Source organism: Hypanus sabinus, chromosome 1 (assembly GCF_030144855.1).
Source record: "Hypanus sabinus isolate sHypSab1 chromosome 1, sHypSab1.hap1, whole genome shotgun sequence".
Classification (NCBI taxonomy): domain Eukaryota; kingdom Metazoa; phylum Chordata; class Chondrichthyes; order Myliobatiformes; family Dasyatidae; genus Hypanus; species Hypanus sabinus.
Window position 1 is genome coordinate 80,315,576 of NC_082706.1, and position 18,537 is coordinate 80,334,112.

Genomic DNA, 18,537 nt, shown 5'->3' on the forward strand with positions numbered 1-18,537 from the left:
GTGTGTTGTCTGAATTTCCAACATCTGCAGATTTCCTCATGTTCACTATCCCACCACCTGTTCAGTTATCAATGCGTCTCATTATTCTTTATTCCAGAATGCGTTTCATTATTCTTTATTCCAGAACATACTGTAACATCCTATCCAGCTACTGCATGTACATGCAAACACTCGAAGACAACTTCAGCAAGCTATTGAAACACAGACATCAGAACATTTCAGAAGTTGTCCTCACCTGATATTTGCACTTATATATTTTCAGTCAAGGCCACTTGATAAAGATCTACTCGGAACTCTGTTTTGCTCTCTTTAGGAACTTTCAGTTCTTTGGCCCTGACCACTTTATTTTCACCATAAATGTCCAATCTCTATTCACTTCTATCCCCCATCAATAAGGCCTCAAGCCTCTCCGCTTCTTTCTCAATAAAAGAACCAACCTGCTAACTTGTTCCACTCCACCACAAACCACCTCTATCTGGCAGAACAGATCTTCACCCTCAACAATTTATCCTTCAGGCCCTCTCGCTTTGTCCAGGCTCGAGCGGTAGCCATGGCCAACCATATAGGCCTCAGCTCTGCCTGGCTTTTCATTAGATATGTAGAACAGTTCATTTTCCAAACTTTTCCTGGTAATTCTCCCCAACATTTCTTCTGTTACATTGACAACTGCATTGGCGCTGCTTCATGCACAAAGGCTTAGCTCATCAATTTCATCAACTTTGCCTCAAACTTCCACCCTGCCCTGAAATTCACTTGGTCCATTTCTGATACCTCCTTCCCCTTTCTTGATCTCTCTGCCTCCATCTCTGGAGACAAACTATTGATCAACATCTTTTATAAACCTACCAATTCCACTGGTTATCTTGACTATAGCTCTCCCCACACTACCTCCTGTAAAAATGCTATTCCCTTTTCTCAGTTTCTTTGTCTCAGCCACATCTGTTCCCAGAATGAAGCTTTTCTCACCAGAACATCAGAGATGTCCTCCTTCTTCAAAGAATGAGGTTTTCTTTCCTCGATCATTGATGATGCCCTCACCCACATCTCCTCAATTTCCTGTACATTCGCACTCACCACAGCTTCCCACCACCTCAACAGTGATAGCGTTCCTCTTGTCCTTACCTACCACCCCATGAGCCTCCCCATCCAGCACATTATTTTCTGCAACTTCCACCATCTCCAAAGGGATTCTACCACCAACCACATCTTTACCTCCCCTCACACCCCACATTCCAATTTCCTCACGAATCACTATCTCCATGATTCCCTTGTTCGTTCATCCCTCCCCACTAATCTCCCTCCCGGCACTTATCCCAGCAAGTGGCCAAAATGTTACACCTGTCCATTCACCTCTTCCCAAACCTCCATTCAGGTCCCCAAACAGTCCTTCCAGGTGAGGCAACACTTCACCTGTGAATCTGCTGGGGTCATCTATTGTGGCCAGTGCTCTTGAAGCGGCCTCCTCTACACTGGTGAGATCCACCATATATTGGGAAAGTGCGTCATCCAGCACCTCCACTCTCTCCGCCAAAAGCCGAACTTCCTGGTGGCCAAAGGTTTTAATTCTGATTCCCATTCTCATTCTGACACATTGGTCCATAATCTCCTCTTGTGCCACGATGAGGCTACTCAGGGAGGAGAAGCAACACCCTATATTTTATCTGGGTAGCCTCCATTCTGACGGAATGAATTTCTCATTTTGGTTAAAAAATAAATTCCCTCTTCTTCCCCTCTTCTTCTGTTCACCACCCTGGCCTCAGCTATTCTCACCTGCACATCACCTCCCCCTGGTACCCCTCCTCATTCCCTTTTTCCTCTGGTCCACACTCCTCTCCTATCATTTTATCATTCCCACCTGCCTGGCTTTACCTGTCACTTACTAGCTCTCCTCCTTCCCCTCCCCCCATCTTTTTGTTCTGGCTTTCCACCCCTTACTTTCCAGTCCTGAAGAAGGGTATCAGTGTGAAACTTTGATGGTCTGTTCATTTCCATAGATGTGGCCTGACCTGCTGAGTTGCTCCAGCATTTTATATTTGCTGTTTTCACTGGGAACTCTGTCTAATTCTCCTTTCTTGTCAGAATGACCAAGTGCATCACCTCTAACACCAGCTAAGAGTAGTTAACTCAGCATAGTTCAGGCACCAAATGTGTGATCTCTGCACTCCTCAAGGCCCACAGCTTATTGGATAACTCCAGAGCTATTGATTTAGAGTCACAAAGTCAAAGAAACAGGTCCATCTATTTCACATCAGCCTGGTTTTCTGCCCAGTCCCATCTACCTGCACGTCAGCCATGTCACTCCATACCTCTCGCATTCATGTACCTATCCAAACTCCTCTTAAATGTTACAATTAAATCTGTATTTATCACCTCTGCTAGCAGCTCATTCCACACTCACTCCACCCTCTAAGTGAAGTAGCTATCCTCTCAGATTCTCCTTAAATATTTCACCTTTCACCCTATACCTGTGACCTCTAGTTCCAGTCCCACCAATTCTGAGGGGGAAAAGCCTGTCTGCATTCACCCTGACTATACCCTTATAACTTTGTATACTTCCGTTAAGATCTTCCCTCATCCTCCTGTGTCACCAGAGTAAAGTCCTACCTGTTCAAGTCATCCCTGTAACTCAGTTCCTCAAGTTGCAGCAACATACATGTCAATTTTCCCTATCCTCCTTCAGGCTTATTTCCTGAAAGTAGGTGACCAGAACTGCATACAATATTAAAATTGACCTCACCCACACCTTATACAACTTCAACATAACATCCAATCTCCTGTACTCAGCACACTGATTTATGAAGGTTAATGGGCCAAGACTTCTCTTTATGACCCTATCTACCTGTGATGCCACTTGGCATGAGTTATGAATGGGCATGCTCAGATCCCTTGGTCTACCATACACCCCAGAACCCTACTGTTTAAATCCAGAAATCTAGATGGTTTACAAATAATTCTAACTGCACTCATCCTCCTGATAGAAGTGTTCAAGATAATAAGAAGATCGTGTGGGTTGCCAGAGACTTTTTCCCAAGGCTGTAATGAGAGGGCAGTTTTAAGGTGCTTGGAAGTAGGTGCAGAGGAGATGTCAGGGGAAAGTTTTTTTACACAGAGCATGGTGAGTGTGTGGAATGGGCTGCTGATGGCGGTGGTGGAGGCAGAAACAATAGGGTCTTTTAAGAGACTCCTGAATGGATACATGGAGCTTAGAAAAATAGAGGGCTATGGGTAAGCCTAGGTAGTTCTAAGTTAGGGACATGTTCAGCACAGCTTTGTGGGCTGAAGGGCCTGTATTGTGCTGTAGGTTTTCTATGTTTCTGTGCACCCCTATAACCCTGGTATCTTAATTCCTCCTCCATTAGCTATTCCATTAAAAGAAAGTATGGCTGAATAAGGACCTAAGTGTAAATTCTATCAAAAAATGATGAGCAAGTTGAGAAGGAAAAAAAATACACAATGTTATCTATGCATTGTAGTTGATTGATCTTATTCCCATTCCCTGTTTAAAATTCTATACATATGAATTAATGTTTGATTATAGTGATTCTGTAAATACATAGGGCACGATATTTGAAATATGATAGTCATAATTCCCAATGAAGCAGAAAAGGGATGAAGATTATTAACGTGCATTCTACATGGCAAAAGAAGATACTTAAAATGCTGGAGGAACTCAGCAGCCCAGGCAGCATCTAGGGAAAAGAGTACAGTCAACATATCAGGCCAAGACCCTTCATCAGGACCCTTCTCGGTCGGAAACATGGACTGTACCCTTTTCCATAGATGCTGCCTGGCCTGCTGTGTTCCTCCAGCATTTTGTGTGTATTGCTTAGACTTCCCACATCTGCACAGTTTCTCTTGTTTGAGAAGAGAAGTTACATTATTGGCAGAAAACTATTTACAGAATAACAGATATCCAGAGTGATTACATAGCAGTAATCCCATCAAGTGGTTCAGTTGACAGTGCAACCTATGAAAATAAGGCATGAGCTGTTTATAAGTCATCTAACCCAAAAGATAAAATTACATTCATGAAGTCACCCTCATAAATGTTATTTTTTTCTTCATATATCAATTGAAACCTATGAGGTTGTATTGCTGATTTTTTTGCAAGAACAGCAAACACCATCATACAGCAAATGTCAATGAGTTCTACATCATTGATTTACCATTACGTCTGCCTTAAAGGATTAATAACTGGAGTTTAATATAGGTAAAATTATTGAAATTTTGATCAGACTACCTACAAACAAGAGATTGTCAACAAATTTTATTGCATTTATGAAAAAATACACTTTACTCTACTCTGAATAGTTTTAAAATGCCAATAACTTCTCTCCTAAGCATATCTGCTTTCAAAGTATATTCTTAAGACAGTGAATATAAGCCAATGAGATTAATTTGATCAAAAATGACTAATATTAACAAATAAATATATAATTCATTTCATTCCATATTTCAGCCATGCATCTGCCTCCTTTCTCTTTAAAGCCTGTGCAGGGGATTTAGCTACAGCTGACTAGCTTGTATTTCTCAAACAACAGTAATTAAAGTGCAGGCCATGGCATAGACTTCCACATCAAATCACTTCAAAAACACATTGTGATCAGCCTGGTGAAAAAGCACATGCTTTTATGTCCATATCTGGAATTAATGTTTAAATAAAAATGCAGGCTGCATATGCAAGTATATACAACTCACACGCCCCTGTAGTTCTAGACAATGACCAATGCACCATCCATGAATTTGAACTTATAAATCCGTCTTTGGTGACACAGGTTTAACACACCAAGTCATCTTCGAGTGCTTTATTTTTAATATACTGTACTTTCCATCATAAATGTTGATAAAATGTGAGCATGCTGACAGGGAAACACAAGGCATACATGTTGTAAAATTCTTTACTGTGCTAACAGCAGAACTGTGTGTGTCACTATATAGAATGGTAATTCTCACAAATAATGTTCCACACCAATTTTATCCACCCTTCATGTACTAAATATAAAGAAATTACAAGATTCTTGATAACTTTCAGAACCAATATCCTGTTTCGAAATGTGTTCTTCTCCAGGAGGCGGAAGCTGTATCTTTTGTTACCTTGTTTTCTTTTAATCTGATGATTCACGATTAATTTCTATCAAGTGTCAACATTTAATGCATTCTACTAAGATGTACCAAGCAACGCAGACGTGATATAAGATAATCAAAACATGAAACACATAGCAAAACAGAAGCCTGACCTCTTTTGAGAATCTCAGAATGCTTAGATCGAAATGAACCTCTCTCTTAGTTTCTTTGTTTCTTTCAGAAATAAGACCCAATTAAAATCTGTATAAATATTTCAACCTGCCGCCCCACTTTACACAAAACCGGAAGTGAATGTCTTCAGCACAGCAAATATAAGACACTAATGTACCGCTTTCAATATGATTCTGCAACTCAAACAAGGAAGATCACACAACAAGCCATGCTCTTAAAGGACCATGAACAGGAACGCAGGTAGTATTGTCACAAATTGCTCATATTCTATTGTATTTCCTGAATATACAACCGAAATAATTACATTGGAAACAGCAATTTAAGAGAAAACACCACGACAAACAATCCACTTACCACAATGAAACAATAATGATAATATGAATGTGCGAGCAAATGTAAAGGCATTACGTTACTAAACAACAAACAGGAAGACGGCAGCTTTTAAGCATGCGAATTAATTTAAAAATTATACGCTGCAACGGTTCAGCGGAGAATGAAACTAACACCATTCAGCCAGCAACCGCAGGTGACTTTATATTGTATTCCATTTGAGTTTCAGTTTACTTTCATAATGATATAACCAGTAATAGAAACATTTAGCTTGATTAAGGTTCAAATGACTTTTGATACCCTTCTACACTTTCTGACACGTTCCCTTCTGCTCTGTGGCGTGCATTTCTAAATTAGTCTTTCCCTCTCAACCCTCTCTCAATGGGCAAGATTTGTTGTCAAGTCTCAGAGTTAATTTCTTTTTATAATTTGAGCCAGGGATCTGGGACTGCCTCGGATTTTGCCACATTGCGCGGTGATGGCCTGCTCGGGCTCCGACATCACCCTGTGGTGTAATAGAGCCTGCCAAGCGGCCGGCTGCTAGGCGCTGTCCAGGGGTTTGTGGTGCTGAAACTCACGCGCCGCGCGCCCCGCCCCCACCCCCACCAACAACCCCGCCGCCGTAACTGGATTTGGCTCACCACTCCAGCATGGCTGGAGCTCGGCACTGTCGGTGTGTTAAGCACCGGGGTCAAGTGCTAGCGCTCTTGCAAGCAGGAAGGGGAAAGAGAGGAAGAGAGCAAAGGAGAGAGAGCTAAGAAACACTATTCCCAAAGACGCATCCCTGAAAACCTGACACCAAACACTCAAGGACCCAAACCCCAGGCAGATTCACTTGGAAATCCTTGTTACAAAATGAAACAACTCAAAGCTCAGAGCACAAGTCTTCGTGCTGAAATGTCAGGCGGAAGATGGCGGCCGGGAAAACCCAGCCCACCGCTCCTAGGTAAAATATTACAACTAAAATCAGCTTCTACAAGGCCACCTCTTTGGGACTGTTGACTGCAGGCTTGACCTTTCCTTACACCTTTTTTTCATTCCGCTGTAGCAATAGTTTTGTATTTAATTTGAACAATACAGTAGGGGTGCCGGTGTTCTTACCTGAGCATTGACTGTTCCTTCTCTTCCTCCTGGCGCTGTCTGTCCATTACGGCCAGAATTATCTTCCTCTCCTCCTCGGTGAGGTGGCTGAGGTCCGGCATCCCGGGCATGTCGGCAGAAGGAGGAGCCGGTGAGGCAAGAATAGGCGGATGAGGATGAGGAGAAACAGGGCCAGGCTGGCGAGGGCCCCGAGGCCCGAGTGGCGCCGACATCTTTAATGAGAATGTATCAACAACAACAACAAAAAAACTCGCACACACGGCAAGGATTACAGGAGCGGGTCGGAGGGAAAGAGCGGGACGCCGGCGGGGTTGGTGTGCTGCCTTAGGGAAACTCCCGGACCCGGGCGCTGAGGGTGGCGGTGGCGACAGCGATGGGAAGGCGAGAAAGCGGCTCCAGTCACATCCAAATTATTTCCACGGCTCGCTGCAATTCGCTTCATAATTCTCTCTCTCCATTTATGCATATGCACTTTGCAGGATGGGATGCGCCAGGAGGGAGGGGGAATCCGCAAAAAAAAAACCCTCTGAGTTAGGAAATGCGATGCATGGTCTCTTGTTGCCCGTCTTTCTCTCTCCTCTCTCGCTGTCTGCTAACCCTTCCTAACATGATTAGCGAACACGTTACTGTCGTATCCAGCCCATCGCCTCTCTCTCGGCTTGTGCAGAAAAGAAAAGACGTCAAAAAAGTTCAATTTAAAAAAGATTTTTTAAAAAGGCTGAGTCTAAGTCCTGGACGTAGGTCAGACACACGTACACACATGCAGTTAAAATGATATATTGACTGAAAGAGTGAAGGGGAGTAAGAGAGCCAGAGCGCGCGTTCGTTGACAGCGAACTCCCTGCAAACTGTGGAGCGGATCATTGATCAGGACCTGGAGCGCTGCCAAATTGGACTCTGCTCAACCCCCGCACCAGACCATCCAATTCTGCCTAATCCAAGGGAAAGGAGAAATCAAATTCGATTTAGTATTACTGTGGTGCAATTTAATTAAGAACGGTTCTATCTGCCGTTATTAAAACGTGTGCTTATTTTATGGAAGATACTATTGAGTTGTACCACAGCATAAACTTAGTAATTATTTTTACCATTAAGATTCAGATCCGTTCATCCCCACTCGCCGTGAGAGGAGAAGTGCATTTATTTTTACAGCTTCATCAGGCTTTTCGGCGATTTTATTGAGATGACGTGTGTAATTTGCTGCCGCACGTCTTTGGACTGCGTGGCAAGCAAATTATTTGTTGGTAATGAACAACTGGTAATTGACCAACAAAAATAAGTCGACGTTTCGGAGACTCAGTTTAGCGTCGCGCATAAGTGACGAGCTTCCGACCCATTCAAACAGCGGCGTAAAACTGCAGTCCAAGGATCAAAAGTAAGATCGACTTAAATATACCGTAAGAAATTAAACTGCTGTTTTCTTTTTGGCGTTTTGAAGTCTTTAGTTTTTGAACCGTTTCCCCGATTCCTTGGTCTGGTGTGTAGTTCCCGAATACAGCACCTCGGACAGTAACCAGCGTGATTGCCTTCTCTCTCTTCCCAGCGCGGACAGTGTACGTCCTCTGTTTCAGCTGCTTGTGTTATCCGGATCTTAAGCTTCGTGAAAAAGAAACTTGACAGGATGCATACCTGAATCGACAACTACGAAAAACAAAAAAAATTAATAAAAAAATATTGTCCAGACAGTGACTATCATTAATCTGGGATATTTCTATTCAGGGTTAACAGCACGGGAAAGGAAAAGGTTTCAACTATTGAAATGCCTCACGGATTTTGTAACCACAGGGGCAGTCAGGAACAAATTATGTTGACGCGCACGAATTGTTGTGAGCTATTTTTCTTTGAGTCTATTGTGTTTCTTTCTATTTACGGTGAGCGCCCGCAAGAAAATGAATCTCAGGGTAGTATATGGTGACATATATGTACTTTGATTATAAATTTAATTTCTACTTTGAACTTTGATTGCAATTTCCATGGTGGGATGTCATCTCAATATGCAATTGTGCATAAGCTCGAGGAGTTTCCAAAGAACTGATAATCAGTGAAATCCTTTCATCTTCGAACTTGGCGAAACCAACTCTTTGCAACAAACTCTCACAAATATATTCGATACACAATATTACCTCCGTTATACTGAGGTAGGCGAATGAAGTCAAGACCTTCATGTAAAATTCTACCTGTATGTCGTGCTTAGCAAGTGATAACATAAAGCAATATAGTTGCTCTATTGTATCACTCTTAGAAGATAAAGAAGAGTCCCAACCTTCAAAAGTGATATTAATCGGCATTCTCATCGCTCAGAAACGAATAAGACCACTCACGCTGCTATTTTCATTTGGATATAAAATTAAGTTGATTAGTCGGGTGATTTCTCCACGATATACTGTATTCAACCAACAGTTAAACCAGCCAATGACAGAAAACACTAACCTGGTTTGCTGTAAAGATGGAAAGTAAGAAACAAACTGTGAACACTGGAATAGTTATGAGTTAAACAGAAGAGAAACAGGCCCTTCGGCCCAACTCATCCAAGCCAACTAAGATGTCTGAGCTAGGGCTAGTTGTCTCTGTTTGGCCCATATCCTATTTTGTTTTAAAATAGTAGAAGCATGCAACATTGGAAAAGGCATAAGGTAGTTTAATGTCCTTGCTTTTCTCTTCATGGGCCTACTCCTATAACATGACCTCAGTACAGATCCCACTGTCTGTTTCCAGTCATTCATTTTATACATAAAACACTTCTACTGCACATGCAAACACCTTTTAAATGTTTACATTCTCAAAGCAATAATTCATGGGCTATCATCCAATGCCCTGAATAATATCCTGTTCAGGAAGGGAACATCTTCACTTCCATCATCAGATTTCTGAATGGTCCATGAACCCATGAATACTGACTCACTATTTTGCACTACTTATTTTTTTGGTAACTTATAGCAATTTTTATGTATAGTGCTGCACTAATTGTAGCTTCCAAGCAAGTGAAACAACAATGATTTTTCTCTTTTTTTTTGATTATCCAAAGTTCAACAAGTTGTATAGTCATGTTTTATTACACAGTTCTAAATAGATAAAAATAAATTATTCCTGAGGCCAAAAGGTTTGATATTGTGGCTCTTCAACCATTGAAAATTGATCACCAATTTGCACAGATTGCATACCACCAGAGTTTTTCAGAAAAATGCATCCCTAGCCATTTGTCATATTGGATGAGAGTTGCTAAGGGAAATTGATTTCAGTAGTGAAACCTCCATTCAGAATACCTAAACATCAGAAATTGACAAATAATAAAATAACTTTGGGAGTTGTGGAGCACAGTAGTGTAGCCCTGTTAGTGTAACACTATTATAGTACCAGCACCTGGGTTCAGATCTGCAACTGTCTGTGAAGAATTTGTAGAGTGAATTCTCCAAATTACCACGAGCACCATCTGGGTGTTCAGGTTCCCTCCCACATCTCAAAGACATATGGATTAGTAGGTCAATTAGTCACATTGGTTCTTAGGCCAGAAGGGCCTGTTAACATGCTACATCTCTAAATAAAAATAAAATATGTAATTAGATTGACGGGTAATATCTGCACAGTGTAAATCCTCCTGTTTGACTGTAAAAATGCATGAACATTTAAATTTCATAAAAATCTTGGAAGGAAAAGAAATGAAAGTGAACAGAAGTTATCACAACTTCGATATCTGAATTTATTAAAGAACTTTCCAATGGGACATTGTGCTATCATGTGATACATCCATGCTATTCACTATAGTTTAGCATCAACATTTCATGCTTTTCACTTATGATCTACAGTATATTAATACACTAATTTTTCATTTCAAAGAATTGAAGGCACAATTTTCAAAGAACCATTGTAAGAAGGCATTCTCACATTTAAAGTTTTGTATTATTATTTATCTACAAATCCCCTTTCTTCATTTATCTACTGGTGGGATTAATGCAGGCTAAAATTAAATAAATAGATTTGGTAAGATACCATTCTTTATGTTTGAATGTAGTAAATTACATCAACTGCAGAGACAGTTAACAGGTGAAGGGGTAATCACAGTAAGGTCTGATGGTGGCTTCATTTATTATTCACAACTGTTTACTTTCTAACAAAGCCAGCTATTTATTTACTAGCAACTATTTTTTAGAGTCCCCTCCAATCCTGATTTCACAGGTGACGAGAGCAATACAACACCTGCATTGGCACCTGCCTTGAGAATAACATGACCTGAGAATAATCAGCACTAATGGAGAGGACTTCTCAAGGTGGTTAGCTGTACCATTGCACAAAGGGGGCAGATTTTACTAATAAGGCAAGGCAATACTAATTGATGCTGATTTTTAATTATGCCTGATTTACGCACTGTTAGACCATGTTGTATCTCAAAAAAAAATATGCTTCTATTCATACTTTGCCCTTCTGCCATTAGCTTTCCAAAAATAACATCTTGTGGTTTGCTTACTGTTGCTATTCATTGAAGGGGTAAAACCGTATAATAGGAAATAGCTCATCTGGCTACAGGTAATGAAGTCTTCTCCCTTTGAATCAAAGTACCCTATTAATATTGCGATAAATAACAACCAATCAATACTCCTGGCACCAAAAAATAATCAGTAATTAATTTTAAAAGATGACTAATTCATTGTTGGATATTTCAGGAAATTATTTTAAAGTACTTTTTCCTTCCATCTTTTTTCTCATTTTTAATCCAATTTTTATTTCTTCTTTGTTTCCTTTCCTGCCTCTGATATGAATTCAAATTCACAATTTTTATACTTCCTTCTCAGTCAGTGCACTAGTAATGGCACCAGGCTTCAGTCTGATTGATTAGTGGAATGCCCATTTCACTCACAATCCAGATGTATCACTTCCAGTTGTGCACTTTAACAGCTCATGCTTATAGCCAATTGCCACACAAAAAATATTCATATGCAAAGCTAGTTCTAGCTACCTTCAGGCATTGTCTTTATTCTTGGGCAAAGTAATGTCCAAATTATCACATTTTAAATTTACTGTAAATTTGTCCTGCATCAAGAAATGTAGGGTAGGCTTGATCCAAAAGCAGAGCAGCGGAGATGATTCAGCAATGGACTGCAAATTAACAAGCTTTGATGGGCCACAACGCAACAGACAACAGATACTAAAACCCACAGGCAATAAGGTAACCGAAGGCTATGAGCAACTACTTGAAGTGTCTGGTTCGATGGCTGAAACAAGGACAGTGGATGAGAGCTGGGTTTAACTAGGCTGCAGGTGATAAGTTGGAAACAAGGGGCAGGTGACTCCTCTTAGCTATGTAGAGACTGGAAGGTGTCTGTCTATGCAGGCCTGACAGCCTGTGTTGATTTAAATTAAACTCTATGAGGAAAATAAAGCAGCATTTCCACATCATTAAATTTATTATAATGTTTAAAAATAATTGGGTAAGTGAGTTGCCAAAAAGATCCCAGCAATCTTTTAGATTATTATTTGAAAATTGAAATGATGATCAATGAAATAGAAATATTGGTGACGGAAAACATAAAATATTATTCTCACTGTGTGGTGGTGGTGGTGTGTGTGTGTGTGTGTGTGTGTGTGTGTGTGTGTGTGTGTGTGTGTGTGTGTGTGTGTGTGTGTGTGTGTGTGTGTTTGTGTGTGTGTGTGTGTGTGTGTTTGTGTGTGTTTCGTCATGTAGATTTTTAAATCATAATACCTGGTTCTGGATATTAATTACCCTACAACCAAGAATATCAACTAGGTTCAACCACAAGAAAATCTACACATGCTGGAAATTCAACCAGCACACGCAAAATGCTGGAGGAACTCAGCAGGCTAGGCAGCATCTATGGAAAAGAGTAAACAACTGGCATTTCGGGCCAAGTCCCTTTATCAGGATTGGAAAAGAAGACGAGAAGTCAGAGCAAAAAGATGGTGGGGAGGGGTTTTGGCCAGAAATGTTGACTGTTTGCTCTTTTCCATAGATGCTGCCTGGCCTCTAAATTCCTCCAGCATTTTGTGTAATGGTATATCAATAAGGTTACTCGTTTGCCAATTTATTGTATATGTATTTCAGAAATAATGTAAGGTGTTAATTCTGTCAACATTCAAGGTTGTTTTATTGCTCTCCCTGTCTTAAGAAGTTTACTGGGTTTAGCTCATATTTGTGAGGGATTAAATATAGAACTGAATCAATTTATAGTATGGAAAGTTCAACAGTAGAAAATATCAAATCAATTTCTTGGCAATAAATTAAACATGCCTGCCTCTCCTTTATCTGAATAAACTACAAACAGGTTATTTTTTTAAATATAAATGTAATAAGATCCTCCTTGTCTAAATTTCAAATGGTAAACATTACTCCGGCAAAAAGAAAATGATATGTTCCATCCAAATGCGATACCTAGAGCTAATTGTATCAACAAAGAAACTAGATTTCCAAAGTTAACTATAAATAGGGATTAAGTATTTCCAAATTATTGTACGTTCTGGTTAAGCCATTTTAAACTCTCTTTTCTCTTTGGAATTTCCAATGGAATAATAATTTACCTAAAAAAACCAGGATGATAGCTTTTACCTCTAATCTGCACTTTTGCAGCTCCAAGCTTGACTATTCCTGTTCTCTCCTACCCAGTGTTGCATCTTCCATAATCTATTCCCAACATACTGTATACTGTACTGTCCAAGGGATTGTCAGAGATCATCACATATTAAACCTGTTACACTGACCTACAATTAGGCTATTGAGCTACCATTTAATCTATAGGAAATTAGGTTGCAAGTGAATCAATATTTTCAGCCTGTATTTTAATTTGTTAAGCATTTATGTGATGTGCTAATTAATATAATTATTATCAAAAACATTAATCAGAATGAACTTATTCATAGATGGTTTGAAGTCGTATTGGCCTTCTATAAAGTAACAATAATCAGTATTAAGCCACAGTGGGGGAAATAGAGAAAGCAGGTTTTCAGCATAATGGCTATTGTCAGCAAAACTCCTGCAGGTGGATCCAGCTGTATTTCTGTGAAACTACACTCAGTGGCACTTTATTTGGTACACCCATACACCTGCATGTTAATACCAATCATGTGGCAACAACTCAATGCATAAAAGCCTGCAGACATGGTCAAGAGGTTCAGTTGTTGTTCAGGCCAAACATCAGAATGGGGAAGAAATGTGATCTGAGTGACTTTGACTCTGGAATGATAGTTGATGCCAGACAGGCTGGTTTGAGTATCTCTGAAACTGCTGATCTCCTGGAAGTTTCATGCACAGCAGTCCCTACAGCTTACAGAGAGTAATGCAAGAAAGAAACAGCGGAATTTCTGTGAGCAAAAATAAAACACCTTGTTAGTGAGAGAGGTCAGAGGAGAATGGCCAGACTGGTTCAAGCCAACAGGAAGGTGACATTATCACAAGTAACCGAGCATTTCATTCTGTCACGTGCAGGAGAACATCTCTAAATGCACAACACACCGAACCTTGAAGTGGATGGGCTACAGCAGCTGAAGATCACACCAGGTTCCACTCCTGTGGCCGCTTTATGAGGTCCACTCCTGCATCGAATAATGTGGCCACTGAGGATGTGTGAAGTATGGTTCTCATGTAGGGTCTTTGACCGACCTGAAATTGAAGTGTTTCCCTCTTTGCACAGATGCAGCTGGCCTGCATTTCCTGTTTGCATTTCCGTGAACTACTTCTTACGAGCAAGTTAATATATCTTTTTAAAAGAGCATGCAATACACTTAATCACAGAAACTCCAGCTCCAAAATTAATCTGAATTTCCACAAGCTAATGTGATCCTTGGTCAGCTGACCCAACTTGTTAAAGGGTCATGATATCTGGCTTCTTCCACCTTCCTTTCCAGTCCTGATGACAGATTCCACCCAAAACCTCAAGTGTATATTCCTCTCCATTTTTGCTGCCTGACTTGCTTAATTCCTCCAGCACGTTGGGTGTGTTACTATTTCAGAAAGACATCCTAGGTTTGGAAACAAAGTAAGATTTGGCAGAATACAGCTAGGACCTAGTAAATTGGGTAATCAGTTAAAATGCATTGAACTGTTCAGCAGAAGAATGCTGTAATACTGAAGCTAACAAGTTTTTTCCTGTTTAGAATATGAAATAAGTAAGTATATAAAAATAGGTGCTTCACATGCCCATCAATTTCACCCCCTCCCAATTATTCCTCCGCCAACCTACGCAAGGTGCAAATTAATTTTTATCAGTCTGCCCATTCCTCCCACCAATTCTCTTCCTCAACTCATCCCCTTTATTCCATAGTCAGCTGTCATCTTCTATCAGATTCCATCTTCTTCAGCCCTTTGTCACATCCCATCTCCTACCATCTCCTGCTTCATTCCCATTCTCCCCCTCCCTCACCTGCCTATCACCCTCTTCTCACCAGGATCTACCTATCACCCATCTGCTCTTGTTCCACCCTACTCCACCAAACATCTTTCCCTAACTAGTTTTCCAGTCCTGATGAAGGGTCTCAGCACAAAAAATTCAATGTCCATGTCCCTCCATAGATGCTGCCTTACCCTCTGAGTTCCTCCTATATTCTGTGTGTTGCTCCAGATATTTGGCATCTGCATTCTCTCTTGTGTCTGTATGATTTCATGTCAAGATTGTAAATTCAATAAAAAAATCTCTAGATAATAGCATCAGCTGGCAATAACATTGTGAACCATGGGTAATTACCATTAAAGCATAATGCAACCATAATGTAGTTAATAATGGTACATTAAACAGTCATGTGGAAGTAACTTGTTCTGCTGACTTCTACATCTTACCAGTAGAAGTCAGATTCAGAGATATTTATTTACCACATGTACATCGGAACATACAGTGACATGTATCATATGCCTAAATAAACAACACAACCTAACGATGTGCTGGGATCAGCCCGCAGAGGTCCTCACATATTCCGGCTCCAACACAGCACATCCGCCATGTTTAGCAGAACAACACAAGCAATGACAACAGCAAAACAAGAGCAACTAAGCAACAACGGCAAAACAAGCCCCTTAACTCCCTCCTACCCACCCGGCATGCACACACAGTCCTCAAGCTGTCTCCAGGTCACCAGCCCCCAGTGGACATTCATTTGCAGACACTGGGCCTCTGAGTACCCCAGAGGACTTCCAGACTTGCTGATAGTGAAGAACAAATAGTAAATAGAAATTTATAGCCAAAGCTGGACACAAAATTTACTGTTCATGGAAATCAATGCAAAGAAGATCATCGATCGTTTCCATAACCATTTATCCAAGATTACATTTTAACATTTATACTGGATATTCCTAATATTGTACAACAGGTCACCTTTAATTATTTATTGAGATACAGCGCAGAACCCTTCGATCCATGCCACCCAGCAAACTCGATTGAACCCTAGCCTAATCATAAGGCTGTTCATATTGACCAATTAATTTATCAACCAGTACATCTTTGGACTATGGGAGGAAACTTGGGCACCCGGATGAAACCCATGCGGTTACAGGGAGAATGTACAAATTCCTTACAGACAGTGCAGGAATTGAACCCAGGTCACTAGTACGGTAAAGCATTGTGCTAACCACTATGCTTCCTACGTAAAAATGGGAAGAGAGTGTTGCTTAAATTGAATCACAGTTCTTCTGAAGCAGTTCTTTGGAATCAATGCCTTAATCCTTTCCATTCTAGGTTTGTGGGTTCTACATTGTAGGTTTTTCCACAGATGAAGCAGGTGATGGTTTATGGGATAACACACACAAAATGCTGGAGGATCTCAGTAGGTAAGGCAGCATCTATAAAGAGAAATAAACAGTCGATGTTTTTCCATTCCCCATTCTGGCTGGCTTCTTAACCCTTCTCTATTCCTCATCTTCCTAACAACTCCCTCTGGTGCCCCTCCCCCTTTCCTTTCTACCATAGTCCACGGTCCTCTCCTATCAGACTCCTTTACATCAGCCTTTACCTTTTCCACCCATCATCTTTCAGCTTCTCCCCCACCCACCTGCCAGCTTGTACTCCTTCCCCTCCCCAAACTTTGTGTTTTGGCTAGTTCCCCTTTCCTTTCCAGTCCTGATGAAGGGTCTCTGTCCAAAACGATGACTGCTTATTCCTCTCCATGGCTGCTGCCTGGCCTGCTGAGTTCCTCCAACACTTTGTGTGTGTTGCTCTGGGTATCCAGTGTCTGCAGAATCTCTCGCGTTTGAGGTGGTTTGTGGGACAGACAAGCAGGAAGTTTGTGAGTTGGTGTCCCTCTTCCCTTGCTTAATATGCATGTCTCCATGTTCCTGATGAATGTAGTCAGGGTTCCATCCTGAATGCTCTTTCTCGGCTCAGAGCAGTGATGGGAATGTTGCATGTCTTTAAGAAGGCTTTCAAAACTTTCAGACAGTTCCTCTGTCCAGCAGGTAATCTCTTCCCAGGAGAGAGTTCTGCTCTGTTACTCTCATTGTTTACCATATTTATAAGCATTGGATCATCTGCAGTACTTAAGAACAGGTCATACATAACAGAGCTAGGTGATTAACACAAAATTTATTAAAAATGCCCTGATCATTATACCAGTTCTTGGGGTGGAAAGGATAGGGAGGTGGCTCTGAATGGACTTGTAGCCAAACTTGTATCCACATTTCCACAATCCTTTGGGTTACACTCAGAGGCCACTTTACTAAGTAAAGGAGTGGAACCCAGTGCAGTCTTTTTCTGCTGTAGCCCATCCACTTCAAGGTTCGACATGTTGTGCGTTCAGAGATGCTCTCCTGCACACCTCTGTTGTAATTGAGTTTATTTGAGTTACCGTTGCCTTCGTGTCAGCTTGAGCTAGTCTAGCCATTCTTCTCTGACCTTGCTCATTAACGAGGTGTTTTCACCAACAGAGCTGGATGTTTCTTTCTTCTTTAGTTTTTTTTAACCACCCTCTATAAACTCTAGAGACTGGTGTGAGTGAAAATCCCAGGAGATCATAAAGACGAGGAAGTCCGCAGATGCTGGAAATACAGAACAGCACCTAGCAACCCCACCCACTCACCCCACCTTCCCGCTGCCTTAACAGAGATAGAGTTCCTCTTGTCCTTACCTACCATCAAGTGAGCTTCTGTATCCTATATGTCATCCTTCACAAGTTCCGCCATCTCCAAAGGGATCCTTCAACCAAACATATTTTACCTTCCTGCCCCGTCTCCGCTTTCTGCAGGGATCACTCCTTCTGTAATTCCCTTATCTGTTCATCCCTCCCCACTAATCTCCCTCCAGGTACTCATTCCTGCAAGTGGCCAAAGTGCTACACCTACCTATTCACCATTTAAGGCCCCAAACAATCATTCCAAGTGAGGCAAACCTTCATCTGTGAAACTGCTGGGGCTGTCCTTTGTGTCTGGTGCTCCCAATGTGGCCTCCACTACATCTGTGAGACCTATTGTAAATTGGCGGACTGTTTTGTTGAGCACCTCTGCTCCACCTACCAAAAATAGAACTTCTTGGAGTCCAAGTATGTTAATTCTGATTCCCGTTTCCATTCTGACATGTTGGTTTATGGCCTCCTCTTGTACCAAGAGGCATACTCAGGGTGAAGGAGCAACACCTTATATTCCATCTGGGTAGCCTCCAACCTGATGGCATGAACATGGATTTCTCCCATCAGTAGGAGAAACTTCCCTCCCCCTCCCCCTCCACTCTTCTTCTATTCTCCCCACTAGCCTCTTAAATCTTCTCACTTGCCTATCACTTCCATCTGGGTCCCTCCCCTTTTCCTTTCTCCTCTCGTCCACTCTCTTCTCCTATTAGATTCCATCAGCTATCATCTTCTAGCTATCTTCCTTCCCCTCCCCTTACCTTTTTAATTTGGAATCTTACCCTCCTTTTCCGGTCCTGA

At 41.2% G+C, this 18,537-nt stretch overlaps 1 protein-coding gene across 13 annotated transcripts in view; it reads right to left on the minus strand.

The window, feature by feature from the left end:
• rims2a (regulating synaptic membrane exocytosis 2a) overlaps positions 1-6,797 on the minus strand; it is a 1,025,605-nt gene extending 1,018,808 nt beyond the window's left edge. For 7 of the 13 annotated variants that reach the window (XM_059971238.1, XM_059971280.1, XM_059971281.1 and 4 more), the window contains exon 1: positions 6,688-6,788. In XM_059971238.1, coding sequence (XP_059827221.1) covers positions 6,688-6,788 — 101 coding nt within the window. Of the gene's footprint in view, positions 1-6,687 lie in introns of all 13 variants that reach the window. The other 6 variants (XM_059971246.1, XM_059971261.1, XM_059971230.1 and 3 more) reach the window with 2 other exon arrangements.
• Between the last annotated feature and the right edge of the window lie 11,740 nt (positions 6,798-18,537).